Here is a 16178-nt window from a genome sequence, read left to right as displayed (position 1 = left end):
TGATTTTAATCTTCATAATTTGGTTTCATATATGTAATTATCGCTACTCCTATTAATGAGATTAATTATTTTTTAATGTTCACATTCTAATACCAACTTATAAAATATTAATTAAATTAAACGAGTCAATCCTTAGCGCCCTTATGAGGTAGCTTCACCATATATACAACTTGGCCTGGTAAGTAATTAAGATGAAGAGACAAAAAGTTTAAATATAATGACAAGTTTTACGTTTTGGCCTCTTGTGAGATAACTCCTAATTCGCCTTGCACTAATAAGGTAATTACCGACGATATTGTAATTGTGATTAATATGGATAAATTCTAGAATATTGAATCACTTTGACTATGTTTGGTTTCCAAAAAATATTTAAAAAAATATTAAAGAAAATGATTTTTTTTATATTTAATTTCACTTTATGAAAAATATCTAAAAAAGAATCAAATATAATTAAAACTAGTTAGAAACTTGTAAATTTTCAAAATATTTAATTTTTATATAATGGAAAAAAAATAAGTAAAACAAATTTGAAAAAACATATAAAAAAATCTATTGACTTTGAATTTATTTTTTATTTTTCTTTATTCTTTTCTTTCACTTTTCTTTTTTATTTTATTTTCTTTATATTTTTCATGAACTAAATATAACTTTTGTTTAAAAGCCATGATCTTCACTTTTTGTCATAAGTGTTTGTTTAAAAGCCATCATCACCACTTTATGTCATAACTAAATATAGTAGATCAACTTATTGATCTATTCACAAAGGCACTCTCATGACGAAAACATCACCATTTGTGTCAAGATTGGTATCTTTTAGAAAATCTCTATCTTTAGGGTTCATATAAGAAAAGAATTAGTTATTACATATCAACAATTGAAGCTTGAGCTGTAACGGCCATACTCCATAGTTCATGCATCGCTTACAATTCACTCATTTATAGGCAATATTCATACTCACAATTCAATTCATTGGTTTATAAATAACATTCATACACCATATTTCTGTTTAATTAATTTTCAAAGCTTGCTATTCACTAATTTATAAATAATATTTCTACTGGGAATATATATTGGAATCTAGACATAATTTAATAAAACAATTACCTCATGAAATGAAGTGAGACCTCATTCAGGTTTTGTGGATGGTGATTTGTTGCTTAGATCTGCACTTTAATGATTGAAGATTCCATCCTTCAACAAGGTTTAATATATATAGGTAAATTAGCAAAGAAGCTACTTTTCAATTTGGTCCAAGTTAGGATTTGTTTTTTGGGTGTTGGTTATAATTTACCCTTAGTCATGTGCCTAAAATATTGAAATTAGGAATAGGAATTTAAAAGTTGATTCCATTTCTTATTCATTACTCCATCTAGATTACTTAAAAATAGGAATAAGAAAATTGTTTCTATTAAGGAGGTAGAGGAAATTTCACAATGTTATCGATATCAACATAAAATTGTATTATGCACTAACAAAAAGTATACAACAAGGTACGATAAATTATAAAAACAGAAAAAAAAAAGAAAAAGAAATATGTGGATTAAACAAATTTATTGTATGAATAAGATTCAAGATTGGTCTATAAGGATTTGTTATTTCAATTTCCACAAGATGCTTAACAAAATAAGTCCTTAAGTTAAATTAGACAATGGATCCAAATGAAAAAAAACATTCATATGATAGAACCCGAAAATGACATTAAAGGATGAACATAATTTGACATCAAAATTTCAATTTAGGCCACTATAGTATCAAAATTAATCTTGATAGTATAACTAAGACTTAAGATTTGGAATTTCAATACAAAACATATTAGTATGGTATCAAAATTTTGATAATGACTCAATGCATTAACCAAACTTCGATAAGTAAGTAAAGCAAACCTATTGATTTCAATATCATAGTTTCAGTGTTGCAATTGATACAACATCTACATTTTGTAAAAAAGAAAAAAAAATTGTTTTATTATCCAAAATTCGATGCTAAGATAAAAATTATGTTTTTAGTGCAAGATCAAAAGGAAGATTAGTGTTGTTAGAGATACTTAAAATTTTGCTCATTCAAAAGATTGTTTATATCATTTTAGGTTATGAAAAGCCGCTTCATAAATGGATGTAGACCTTTCATTGGATTGGATGGCTGTCATTTGAAGAGGTCATACTAAGGTGTTCTAGTAGTAGCTTTGGGTTGAAATAATGGTTTATTCCCTATTGCAATGATAGTTGTAGAGAGCAAGAACAAAGAGAATTGGACAGTTTTTATTCAAAATTTAGAGACAATTTTTAGTGCAAATTCATCAAGTGTGTAATAGACATTCATGATTGACTAACAAAAGGTATGATATGTTTTTTAGCTTTAAATATGTTTTTCACTTTCGTTGTTAGATTATAGTGTGTTGATAAAGAGGTGACGCTAGAGGGTTTGGGAAATTATTTTCTTTTGAATCATATTTATTTTTAATATAATTTTTTTTAAAAAAACATATAATTTTTTTAATATATATATATATATATATATGATGAGATAAGATGAGTTTGGGAAATTCCCCTATTCAACCATTTTTTAAAAATGGGGATAGGTAATGAGGAGTAAATGACGTTATCACTTATCATAATCCTTAGTTAAATCCCGTCATGCGGGAGGACTATTAAATCAACTGAGTTGACGATTTCTTTCTTCACATTAACCAAGTATTAACATAAAAAGACTGAAGAAAAAAAATGATCACTAAGACAATCAGCCGTGGCCAGGAAAAATTCCAAGTTGAAGCTTGATGAGCATTGACTTGTTTCCAGGGATTAGGATCAATTAGTTTGCCAATCCTTTAGATAATTTTATTTTAAATTTTGTATTTTTCAGTTTTCAATTTCATTACATAGTGTAGCAGCTCCTCATTGTAATTTAATTTTACAGTGAATCAAATACCTGCAATTTTCTTCATGATATTAGAACCCGTCGCTTAAAAATGGCATCATTCACTAGAGATCAAACATCCCAGTGTTCTTCAATGTTTAGGATAATCTAGCTGCTGAAATTCAATTAGCCTAGCCACCCTAGCTTCCATCAAACCCTCTTGACCATTTTCTCAGTGTTAAGCTTGACGAACACAAGTTATCTATTATGGGTATCTCAAATTCTCACAATAAATGAAGTATGATTTAGAAGATCATGTCAAGCTTTATCATAGTTTCTTTTTCCAAAAACTCTCCCAAACTTCAATACTATTAATCCTCTATCTGCGATGGCAAGGGCGTGATCAGACAATTCCGAATTATAGATTTTCTCATTACTATTAAGCCTCGTTTGCTGCTTGGGACTATTTGGAAAAGTTGTTCACCTCTCAATCTAGTGCAAGATTTAGCCAGCATCGAATTCAACTTCAATCTACAAAACAAGGTACACTTTCAATGACTGGATACTTGGTAAATATGCAAGGGTTTGTGGACAAAATGGCAACAATTGGCCATTTGGTACCATAGGAAGAGCAAATCAAGCATATCCTAAGTGATTCGAGTCTTGAGACTGAATCCTTTGTGACATCTATCAGCACCAAACCTGGAGGTATTGGTGAAATTGATGTAGGAGAATTTAAAAGTCTAGAGGTATTTTTGAAATTAGGATAGGAGAATTTAAACGTATGTTATTGATTCAAGAGAATTATTTAGATATAACAAATGGTGTTCCCTACAAGACTCAACAAATATTGTAGTTCAAAACATCAATTAAAAGAAAAATCAAGGCAATTTCAATCAACTCAACAATCGACCAATGAACAATAATCAAATAAATAATTTTGGTAGTGAAAATTCTCAGCACTTTCGGAACAATAATTTTCAAAATAAAAATTTTACTAACAATTTTCACAATAAAAATATATGTTTGTGTGTGTGTATACACATGTTTACTTAAATGTCCAAAATCCATATGACACACACATGCGGGTGAACTATACATTTTTTTTTCTTTTTTTCTTATTTTTTGTCTCTAGTTATAGACTCTAAAATTTTAAAACACTCTTTATCTTTTTAATTTAATTTTGGTCTTTTTTCTTTATATCATGATGACTAATAGTATTTTGATGGAACATTTTGTTTGTTTGTTTACATTTATTAATGAAAAGCATCAATATTTTGAAGTGCGTCTAGATCTAGAAAGTTGCTTTAGCAAGCTGAGACTCCATAGTCTCTTAGGTCAATCAAATGTTACTCTTCAAATTGAAAACACATCTAACAAGCTCTTGTTTTGCTTTGCACCTTGTCATTAATTAGGAACTAGTGTTATTGAGTTGAGAGGCAATAATAATGTCTTATGGGTTATCAAATGTAAGGCGGTGTTTGTTTTTTTGGCTTTTTGCTGAAAGTAATTTAGTTTTAGAATTTAGGTTGTTTGTTTTTCTACTTTTTCACGACTTATTATAAACTTTTTACTAAATAGAAAAAGCCAAAATATGTAGCTTTTTCTAAATAGAAAAAATAACATATTGATTTTTTTTTTACTTTTTAATACTTGATAGAAATAAAATACTACAAAAACAAACAACCTAATATTTAACACTATTAAGCATTAAGGTTCTATTTAGAATTAAGTAAAAAAACAAACACCACCTAAGTCTTCAAATAAATCAACACGAGTTCTTGTTTAAGAGATAATGATGATGGATGAACTCAAGACCTTCTATGGGTCGGTCATGATTACTACTCAAAAAGTGCTATTTGATAGCCTTTAATTAATCCTTTTTAACACTTTTGAGTAGTAGTTTAGGCCTTTTAACTCAATTGACATGTTAAGGATCCTTTAAAGCAATTTTGATCACTTTGTGTAAGTTTTGGTGTTTTTGTTAGTATTTTGATCACCAAAGCAAGTAAAGAATGAGGAGAGCTATGAGGAATCTTGGGCAAAGCTTAGAATTCAATTGCCAAGAGTGAATCCGGATTGCAAGGAGAAAAAGCATAGAGAATCTGTCATGAAGCCTATTCTTGATGACAGTCGTAGCAGCCACTTTTGGAGCACTTTCTGAAGTCCAAATGATGCAAGCTATATACCATTTCAAAGCTCAGGAAGTTAACAATCCAATGCTTCAAACGGTGTGCAATTCGGAGTTGAAACGAAGAAGTTGCAGCCATTACAAGCCAGACACTCTAAAGTGTTGCGGAATCAGCCATGTGTTGCGAGAATTTCGCAGCACTTTTGTACAGTAAGGTGTTTCTCCTTCTGACGATGCACGAACCATGCCGCGAGAAGGGAGCTGGAAACTTCAAGATGGAAGCCAACTTTGCAGCCTGGTGAAGATAGCTCAGTCTTGCGAAATAATTTCGCAGCCCTCTTGGGTGTCTGCGAAATTTCGCAGACACCACTTTTCTCCTGCGAAATGGCTCCTGAAGCCTCCCGAAGCTTGCTACCGACATTGGGAGATATTTTCCATTAGATTTTTGTTGTCTAAATCCCAAAATACTCCTTGTAAACCACCAATTACATGATTCCTTAGTTTTTAAGTTAGTAAAAAGACCAAATATCTTTGTAAGAATTAGTTTTATATTAGTTTGATATAAATACCTCTCGAGAGCCTGTTCTCGAGGAGGAGTTTTCTTCTGTAAACGTTTGGTAAGCTAGTAAAGGTCTTTTTCTTTCTACTGCCTTACCTTCTCACTTTGTATTTTCATTTTATTTCTAAGTTATGAATTCTCTGAGGAGTTTTCCCCAGAGAATGAGTAACTAAACCTCCAATTCCTTGGAGCTAAGGTTGCCGGGGAAGGTTCCAAGTGCAAGAATGCAAAGCTCTGTGGTTTTAGCTAGTAATGAAGAGGAAGTGAAATCCTTTAGTGATTTCAATGTTTTTAGTTAACTTAAAACACCTTGGAGTCACCTAGGCCAACACTTGGTAAGGCAAGTGATTTCCAACCATGGAAATGCACTAGTTTACCCCTTGCGAGCCTCTGGTAGGTGACTTCAAGGTAGGATTTTCCGGAATTACCAACACTTGGTAAGCTTTTGGACTCCTAGGAGACATCCATTAGTTATCTCTTGCGAGTTTGTGAAGGGAAGTCCAAGGTTAAAGATCACCTTGAATGGTAAGTGCTCGTGAGAGGCATGAACCATTGCAAGTTGCATCAGTGAGAGAATTAAAGTGAAATCTAATTGAAGGAGTCTCTGTACATCACCGGTTAGAGACTTGACTCTAAGTTGAATCTCTAATGCGAGGAAATGAACCATCTGACCGGAGCTATGTCTTTTGCATGAGGAACCACCCCAGTGAACCTAAATCTCCAAGGAATGTTTTCTTCCTAAATTATTCCAAACTTCTGTTAAGTTAGTTAGTTTAAGTCTAAACCTTTACCAATCAAAGTTTGTGTTTTATTCCTTAAGCTAACCGTGAAATGAAACAAAACCAATTCACTTGGAATTGGTATCCTTGATTGCTTGTTCATCATTCCCAGTGAACGATCCTTAGAGCCACTATACTATAGTAGCTTTGTATTTGCTACCCTAGTGTATGGTGTTATAGGTATAAATTTTGTTGATCACTTCCTCAATCAAGGAGCACCAGCTGAACACAAATCAGCTGAGACACCAATTGGGCATGAGTCAGGTCATATGCGACTCTTTAAATAAATCCATATCAAAGGAGTTCTTGTTTAGGTTAATCAAATATAAATTCTACAAATAAATCTACATCAATGGAGTTTTTATTTTTCTTGCATTGAGGTATTAGGAGCTCACATCATTAAGTTGAGAGACAATGATAGTATATTATGAGTTGATGAGAGGTAACTCTTACAAATAAATCCACATCAAAGGAGTTCCTGTTTGAGGGAAAATGATAATGAATGAACTTGAGACATATTGTCTTGTGAGTTGATTGGGTGTAACTCTTTAAATATATGCACATCAAAGAGTTCTTGTTTTAGCCTATCAAATGTAACTCTTCAAATAAGTTCACATGAAGGGGTTTTTACTTAGGACATTGCTTTAGCAAGTTGAGACTTGGTTGTCTCGTGGGTTCATTAGATGTATCTCTTCTAATAAATAAATTAAAAATAAATCCACATTCAAAATTTTTGTTTGAGTCAATCAAACGTAAATCTTCAAAATAAATCCCCATTGAAGGAGTTTTTATTTAGGAAGTTGCTTAAATCCACATCAAATGAGTTCTTGTTTAGGTCGATGAGACTTTTTAAGAAGACTTATTTTCCGAATCAATAAGAATGGTTAAGTTTTGATGTAAATGTAATATTATGTTTTTATGGAGTTGATAAATGTAAAATACATTAAAATTAAATTATTGAAAATCTTATTAACTTCTTGTAAATTAGGAATGAAAACGTGGAAGATTTATGAAGCTTCCAACTTATCTTCCTTCATATAAGTTGGCATGAAAATTTCTTTAGAAGCATGCCAACGAGAAAAAATGACCTAGTCATTGAAAAAATGTAGTCCTTAGTTTAGAATTCATGTTTTAGGTGAGAAAGTGTTGATCATTTAGAGAACATTTTTTCCCTTACAAATTGTGAAAAGACATATTTATGACCATTTATCTCATGAATAATTTCTAAGTTTTTTTCCTTTTGAATTTAGATGTCGTTTGGATACACTTTTTTTTTTTGTTTTGTTAAGATAGAAAATAATAGTAACTTCTATATAAAGTACAAGAATGTTTGAGACATATGTTAAATAAATAATATTTTTTCAAGATTGTTGTAAACATAATCAAAGTTAATTTTTTTTTTTTACTTGTTCAAATTTCAAGAATTTTTAAAGTAATTTTGAAGAGCATAACATAAGTTTGTACTTAACATTTTATATATAAGTTATTACTACTTTTGTTTTTTTTTTTAAAAAAAGAAAGAGAAAATGGAAAGTATATCGAAACAATAGCTTAATGGTTTGTTTTTCCATGATTAAACTTCTTTTATGGTTAACCGTCAATAAATTTACACCATTTATATATTTAATATCAAATTTATTTGATGATTGTTATGAGTAAACTTTTGTTTATATATAGTTACCTTGTCACAAACAAGTATTAATTCCCAATGAAATCAACCTTTAGCTTTGATTGGTCCATGATAATCTTTTTTCAAAATGCAAAAGGATTATTCTCATAAGAAAAAAGAAATATAAGAATGTGCATCAATACATGTCATTCTTACATGAGCAAATTTTCTAACACTTTAGTAGGAGTGTATTCTAAAGTACCATCATAGTATAGAAGTGTTGGAGTGTATGTGTATTTTGTGTAAGTATATTTCTGTCAAGTCCAAACCAAGAACATCAATGCAAAAGACTCCTTATTTTCATAAGGAAAAGAATCAAATATTATGGTACCTCATAATATTCTTGTTGGTGACAATCTTAATTAAGCTCATTGACACTAAAAAGCAACATAATGAAGCTATTTAGAATAGTTATTTTTCCCATGGATGGGCAATTATTGCTTATTATGGGCTAGGTGATTCTTTGAGAGGTCATCTTCATCTTGAGCCTTAATGAATAATAATAAGGTAAGACCTTATTGGATCATAGCCATGGAGAAGAAAACGGCATTAATTGCTCCTTACCTATTAAAAATTTATTTCCAATTAGTACATATAGCCCCAGTGCCAAACTATCAAAAGGACGTTCATGAAAATCATTAGTCTTTTTGGGAAAAATAAAATAAATATTTGTTAACCACATTTGAGGATTATGACATCCATAGAGCACTTATCAACAATAGACATGACACACCCATTGCTATTAAGACAACAAGGATTTTGACGACTGGAATGACTAGGAAGATTGTGAAGGGGAGCACCTAACAAACTCATGCTGTATTGAAAAGCTAAACAAGATTTCATACATAGGCTAAAAGATTGCTTGCAAAAGCTGAACATAATTTCTTACAAATTAAAGTTAAAAGATTCCTTACAAATTAGGAGGTTTGAGTTCCAGCCCGAACTCCCTTATAGAAGGCATTATTGAAAGCCTAAGAAGGAAAATTTTGAGTACTCTATTACTGGAAGTGTTCTACCTGTGTTTTCTTTAATTAGTGTATGCTTTTTTTATTTTATTTTAGTTTGTACTCCAATTTATAATCTAGGAAGCAACTTTAGCAATCTTAGACTCATGCTCCCATGGATCGATTTGATGAAATTCTTCAAATAAATCTATATGGAACCAAGCCATATTTTTCTCCTAAAATGCAAGAGTCATGAGGAGCTCAATATATTCACTCGACTAAAAAATGATAACAAACAAGATCATGAGGATGAAAACAAGAAGGAAACAACTAGGCCTAGATGTGAAGCATGGAATTGCTAGGGTCTTCTTGGTGAAAATGCAGGGCCTTTTTCATTGCCTATGCTTTAAAGTTGGAGTGATGTTTATGCTTTAAAATATAGGGTTTGGAAGGTAGGAAAAATGCAAAGATCAAGCAATCCTCTTGACCAATGTTATTCATGGGCCCAATGAACATCCGATAGATAATTTTGAAGGTAATGAAATTTCTTGCTATATGCTTTATGAGTGTCCAAAAAATGGATCCTCTTGAACAATGTTATTCATGGGCCCAATGAAAATCCAATAGATAATTTTGAAGGTAATGAAATTTCTTGCTATATGCTTTATGAGTGTCCATAAATTTGATTTACATTGAAATCACAAAAAAAAATCAAATGATTTTGTTGATATATTTGATAATTAAATGTTCTATAATTAGTAAATTATATTTTCAATCAAAATTTACATATTCCAAAAAGAAAATGATTGGTTTAAATCATAATCTAGAGAAAGTACAAAAGTATACTCTTAAAAATACGCATGGTTGATGTAGGAAATTGTCTTATAGTGATATATCTAGTTCTAAGTATCTTTAAACTCCTTTCATTTAATATATACATGCATGTATTTGTATGTATGTACATTTGTGCATGTGCATTTATATATGTCAAAAATCCTTATGGTAGGACCGTATGGAGCCTTTTCCTCTTAGTGGTAGGACCACATGGTATGCACTTAGGATAGGTTTTTTTTTTTTTTTTTTTTGTGGTCTTTAGAAGAATTATTCTCTATTTATAAACTCTTAAAATTTGAAATTCTCTTATATTTTTCTAATTTGATTTTGACCATTTTTCTAGTTCATAGATTAAAGTATAAGTTTAATCAAACATCTTGTTTATTCATTTGCAGTTGTTGAAGAAAAGAAACAATCTTTTGAGATTCCTCTTAAGTCATAACTAATCAAAGATGAGAGATGATGGTTATGATGAGAAGACTCTTAGGGTTGCAAATAAGAAATGAAGGTCATCTATGCTTGAAAGTGAAGCATGACATTGTTTGGGTCCTCTTGGCAGGAGACCTAGACCATTTCCATTGCCATTGCTAAGATGTTGGAGTGGAATTAATGTAGGTGCTTCTAAATATAAGGTTTGGAAGGTAGGATGAAGTAGTGAAGAACATGCAATCCCTTTGAATGATGCTGTTTCCCAAATTTTAACTATAAAGTCGACGAAAAACTGAAGTTCTTTTGTTAAAGAAATCTAAAAATGTCATTACTTTCTTTGTCCATAAGGCTTATGTGTATCTTGCTTCAAAATTAACGAGTTTTCTTCAAGCGAATTATCTTAAAAGAGACTAGATTATGGGAGTATGTAACTTAAACTATTGGATGGCCTTGTAGATATACTAATCCTAATAGCATGCTATATGTATGAAGGTTACTTGATTGAGGTATTGAGTAACCAAATTGAAAACAATTCTTGTTTGGAGATACTAAAGCAATATTGACTATAATACATCTACCTTGAAGTTTCTAGGGTAACTCGAGGAATGTGATATTAGAAGGGATTCTAGTTTCATTCATTTAATTTTAATGAAAAATTTTAAGGTGGTCAACCATATATATACATGTAAATGGGATATTTTGAATTTTAAGATTTGGTAATATCTCATCATAGGACCAAAGAGACTACCTTCTTAGGCTACCCTAAAAATTACAAGAGCTCATTTCCAATACTTTACCAGGAACCAAGACATTTCCCTTTCCAAATGTACCATCACATTGTGAGACACCCTTGTTGGAGTGTACATGGCTATCTCGAAGAGGTTATTTCTCTAGTCCAAACCTAGAACATCTATGGAAACACTCATTGTCACAAAAGAATTAAGTTTATTGATATACCTCATAACATTTTTTCCCATGACATTCTTAATCAAGCCTAGTACCACCAAAAAGCAATATCAAAAAGTTGTTTAGAATAATTTCTTTTTTCCACCATAGAGGGGCATTTATGGCTAATTATAGGGGTTCGAGTTCTAGTGAAAGCCTATGAAGGCAGAATCTGCTTCTCTATTTACTTCAAGTGTTCAATTTATAAACAACAAAACAATTAACATTCTGCCAAACATTATGCATACAAAATAGCTACACACTCATACAATGTCCCACCTACATGGCCAGTTTCATTCTGAGCCTTATAATCACTCCAGAGCTGATCAACGGTCTTCCCCAGAAGCTCCACAAAGAAGTCTGAATCGTACTCTTCTCTCATCTTCTTGTTGAGGTCTGCTACAAATCCATCTCTAAGACTGTTGAAGTAGTCCAGAAACAGGGCCGTCACATCGTAGCCCTCATCCCAGCGATCACCTTGCCCTGGTTGTACCCAGAAACTTGGGGCCAAGTCAGCCCTCAGCCTCACAAAATCTGCAATTCCCTCTATCAGACCTCCTGGGGCCTGTCCTTTGCCATTCCACTGCCAAATGTGTGTCATCTCATGGTAAATAACTCCAGTGAATTCCCTCTTCACGTCACTGGAGTACTCTCCAAGGTAGTTGGCATTGAGGTGGATCTCACTGTTGGAAGAAAACGCCACCCCATTTCCATTTTCAATGATCAAAGTAACATTCTGCACGGACTCCTTCCTATCGGCTTTGGTGTTTTGTTGGAAGATCGTCCATATGAAATCAGTGGCGGATTTTAGTGTCTGCCTGCTGTATTCAACACCGATCTTGTCACTGAATCGGATGCCACCAGCGCTGTTTCCTGCATTATTGGTGACAAAAAATTCAACTGCATGGACTCCATGCCAGGTTATTGTTGATAGAATTACAAGGGAGGAGATAAGCAGCATATGTTTAGCCATAGGATCTAGCTACTTGTTTTCCTGTTTGTTTCTAAGTAAAATAGAAAAAGGCTTTCCTAGAATTCAACACATCAAGATGCAACTTGCAAGGATGCCTCGTCCTACTGTCTCTTCTGTTTGGCCATTGAACAAAATTTTGTATTGACCTTGACTTGGACTTAAACCATTTTGCTTGCCCACAAAATTAAATGTTTTTCCATTTTTAGCTTTGAAAGGGTGCTTTCTTTTCACATGGAAGTGTCATATAATTAGAGACCCAACAAAGAGATTGCCGGGATTGTACGTAGATGGAGACTAGGACTACTTGTTCAAACCACATATGTTGTCAAGCAATTAGGTGGGAATCATGAGGTGGTTCTGGTTTTTCATGGTGAAAATATTGACAAACTTGTCACATTAAGTTGAAGTTTCTAGGAAGGCTAGATTTAATCCTCAAGAAAATTCTTAGCCCCTCCAATTAGCCGGACTCCAATTTTTTACAGAAAATGTAAATGTTATGTTTGATTCTCGGAAAATATTGAGGAAAGAAAAAAATGTTAACCAAAATGATTTTTTTTATCAAATATAATTAAATTTAGTTAAAACTTTATATCTTTTCAAATTATTTAATCTTTATATAAAAGAGTTGAATAATTAAAATGAATTTTGAGTATTATATAAAAATAATTTTTTGAGTACTTTAAATATACATATATATTTTTATTTTTTTCACTTTCTCTTCCTCTATACTTTTTCTCTCTATTTTCTCTCTATTATTTTCCCTTAATTTTCCAAAGCCAAATAGAACATGAGTGGAAGGAGATGAGGGTAGAGCAAAGCAGAAAATTTTATAGAAGATTAAAACATTAAGAATTTTCAAAAAATTTTATAAACAATTTTGTAGGACCTGGATTTTCCATGTTTGTTCTTTTAAGGAATTTGGAGATCTTGCCATGGTACCTACTTATTTGGTTTTATTATTTTGAAAACAATTATTTATTGTTTCATGGAAGAACTTGATATTTTTTGGGGAAAGAGTGATTTATTTGTTTATAAAATTGGTTTTTATTTTTTATTAATTACCTTCAACAAGAATATGAGGTTTTATGATATATAATTGAGAATATTTAATACTCTTGAATATAAATTAGTGTCTTACTAATATTAGTCAAAACATAACCATCAAAATCATTTTAACTTCATTATTTGATAACAAGCTTAATTCTAAATAGAATTTAAGACTAAATAGTACTTAATGATGTTAAATATTAAGTTTGTTTTTTCAATATTTTATTTCTATTAAATATTAAGAAGTAAAGAAAAATCAATACGTCACTTTTAACAATAAGAAAAAAGTCAAATATTATAACCTTTTCCATTCAATAATTTTTTTTAAAAAGTATGTAATAAATAAATAAATGAATTAAAAAACAAACTATCTAACATATGAAAGCAAGTTACTTTCACCATTTTTTTAAAAAAAAAAAAAATAACAAACAAACAACATCTAAATGCATCTTTAATTCAATCATTACATTGGCCTAAACAATAATATAGGTTGATTCCTTGAAGATAATCTTGATTAAATCAAAATCATTTGATACATGAATAAGCTCATAAGATTCAATAGTATAAGTGATTTGTCTTGATCCAAATTATATTTTAATTATTTCACATGACTTAATAGATAGTACCTTTATATATAAGCCCCATAGATTATAAACACCATTACTCATTCCATAAAGTGCAATTATTACTTGGTTCTCTACTAGGCGTCAATGTAAGGTATAAATCATACCAAATATTTACGTCTTTTAAAAGTGTCAAGGAAGAGAACATCATTATATACAATATTTGTAGTAGTCTATTGACATGATATATATGATACTATCAAAGTAAATAAAGGTTTTAAAGGCATCTTAAAATCGCATATAAATGCTATTAACAATTAACTTTAAGACATACTCACAAAACACATTTTTATTTTATTTTAAAATTGAAGCCTTAAAGAGTATCTTAAATTAAATTGAGGCATTCAAGAGTATACACTTAAGAGTTGAGAGTAAATGACCAAGTGCCACTTAGGCATGTAAGAGGTATAATATAAAGTTTTTCTTTTGTTGATATGTTTAAGTGTTCGTATAGAGGGTTTGATATTTTATTTGCTTACTACATTAAAAACTTTCACCAATTTCCATGACAAAAAAAATTCACTTTCCAACATGATTAGGGATGGCAATGGGGCGGGTCACCCCATCCCAACCCTGATCCATTTATTCAAAATAATTCCCATTCCTATCCCATTAAAAAAAATTAAACTGGCTGGGGTAGGGCGGGTATGAGAATTTCTCATACCTGCTTCGCCTTGCCCCATTTAACTTTTTTTTTTTAAAAAAAAAATTAATTTAAAAAAAAATACTTTTAAAATTTTTAATTACATTAAAATAAATATATTTTATAAATAATTAAATAATTATAATTTTTTATAAGTTATTTTATTAAAAAGTATTTTATTATTATCTATATATTAAAAATAGAAAAATAAAAATTAAATAAAAAAATTAATTTTATATATAATTGGGGTGGGGCGGGGGCAAGGGACAAGGTAATACTTGAACCCGTCCTGGGTTTTAAAAAAAATTCCAAACTTGTCCCAAACCCATTTATTTAAAACTCATACCCGTCCCACTAGGGGCAGGACGGGGTGGGTACCCAAAAAAACCTACTCCATTGTCATCCCTAGCATGGAATTCTAAAGGATTTAATATAAAAAGGTCATTTGTCATTTTAATTCTTAAATTCCAATATTTTTTAAAAATTATGTGATAAAGTGCATAACTATTGCCTTATGATTTTATAATATAAGTGCATTTACATTTACTAATAAATATGAGTTTTCCATTTTAATGCTTGTTAAAATGGAAATTTTAGGCCCCATTTGTTTAACATGTTTTATTTTATTTTATTTTTAAATAAAATTAGAAAATAAGTTAGAGAATATATTTGAATACTTATTTTTTATTTTCATTTTCCAGAAAATTGAGTTCAAAACATGAAAAAGTGAAAACACCAATTTGATTTTTTTCAAAATTTTTTTAAGGAAAGTGAACAGTTTTCCAAAAAGTGAAAACATGAATGTAAATAAAATAGTTTAAACCAATATAAATATTTACCAATAATATTACAATATTATAAATCTTCCTCTTTTTTTACCAAAAATATTATATTTTCTATTTTATATTAAAATTGTAGATATATTACACTTTCCTTTAGTATAGATGCATTAAATACATGAGAAAGGGAAAAGGATTTTTGGTATATTTTATGATTTTGAAGATTAGAAAGGGAAAATTGCTACTATTTTGGTAACTTTATTTTTTCAATCTATTTATAATATTTTCTAAAAAGAATAAAAATTTCTATTTTAACCAAAATTCTAAAAGTATATTAAAAAGTAATTTGTAATTTTAGGTATTAGAAAGACAAATTGCAAATTTTAGATTAGTTAATATATTTGCTCAAGGAAAAAAAAAATTCAAGGTGTTTGGGACAAATTTCTATTTTTGACTCTACTTAGAAGTTAAAATCGAAACCAAAACTATTATTTTTAAAAACAAGATTAGTATTATAAAAATTTCATTAAATATGAAAAAAAATGTTATTGTGTAAATCAAATTTACATGAGAAGTAATATTTTTCTATCTTATATATTAATTAACTTTTTCTTTAAGCAATAGATTATTTTAACAAAGTTAGCTAGACAGGTACAAAACTTCTTATTAAACTTAAAAAAAAAATGCTTTTGAATTTTCAAGAGTCAAGATGTGGGGGCAGCCCCTAGTACTTAACCACGTTCTTCATAAACAAGCATGCGACCTCATCCGCAGTGCAGATGGCAAATGCCACCATGAAAGTGGCATACTTTGAAAATATATCGACCACCAACATGATGCTTCCAAGTCCTTGCTGGTCCATGATAATTTTTTTTCAAAATCCAAAAGGATTATTCTTATAAGAAAAAAAAAGAAGAAAAAAAACATGTCATTCTTACAAGAGCAATTTTTTAACCCTTTAGTGGGAGCC

General features: G+C 30.3%; 1 protein-coding gene across 1 annotated transcript; it reads right to left on the bottom strand.

Annotated features, from left to right (window-relative positions):
* Nucleotides 1-11355: 11355 nt before the first annotated feature.
* Nucleotides 11356-12169, bottom strand: LOC100247270 (uncharacterized). The gene has a single exon (XM_019223438.2). It carries the CDS (start codon nt 12114-12116, stop codon nt 11382-11384), a length of 735 nt encoding a protein of 244 aa, XP_019078983.1. The 5' UTR covers nt 12117-12169; the 3' UTR covers nt 11356-11381.
* Between the last annotated feature and the right edge of the window lie 4009 nt (nt 12170-16178).

Source organism: Vitis vinifera, chromosome 12 (assembly GCF_030704535.1).
Source record: "Vitis vinifera cultivar Pinot Noir 40024 chromosome 12, ASM3070453v1".
NCBI lineage: Eukaryota > Viridiplantae > Streptophyta > Magnoliopsida > Vitales > Vitaceae > Vitis > Vitis vinifera.
The sequence above is the reverse complement of the archived record's forward strand: the minus strand, read 5'-3'. Positions and strand labels throughout refer to the sequence as shown.

Bases quoted from the DNA above. Each gene is read 5' to 3' on its own strand.
- LOC100247270 (XM_019223438.2), bottom strand. From the start codon at position 12,116: ATGGCTAAACATATGCTGCTTATCTCCTCCCTTGTAATTCTATCAACA.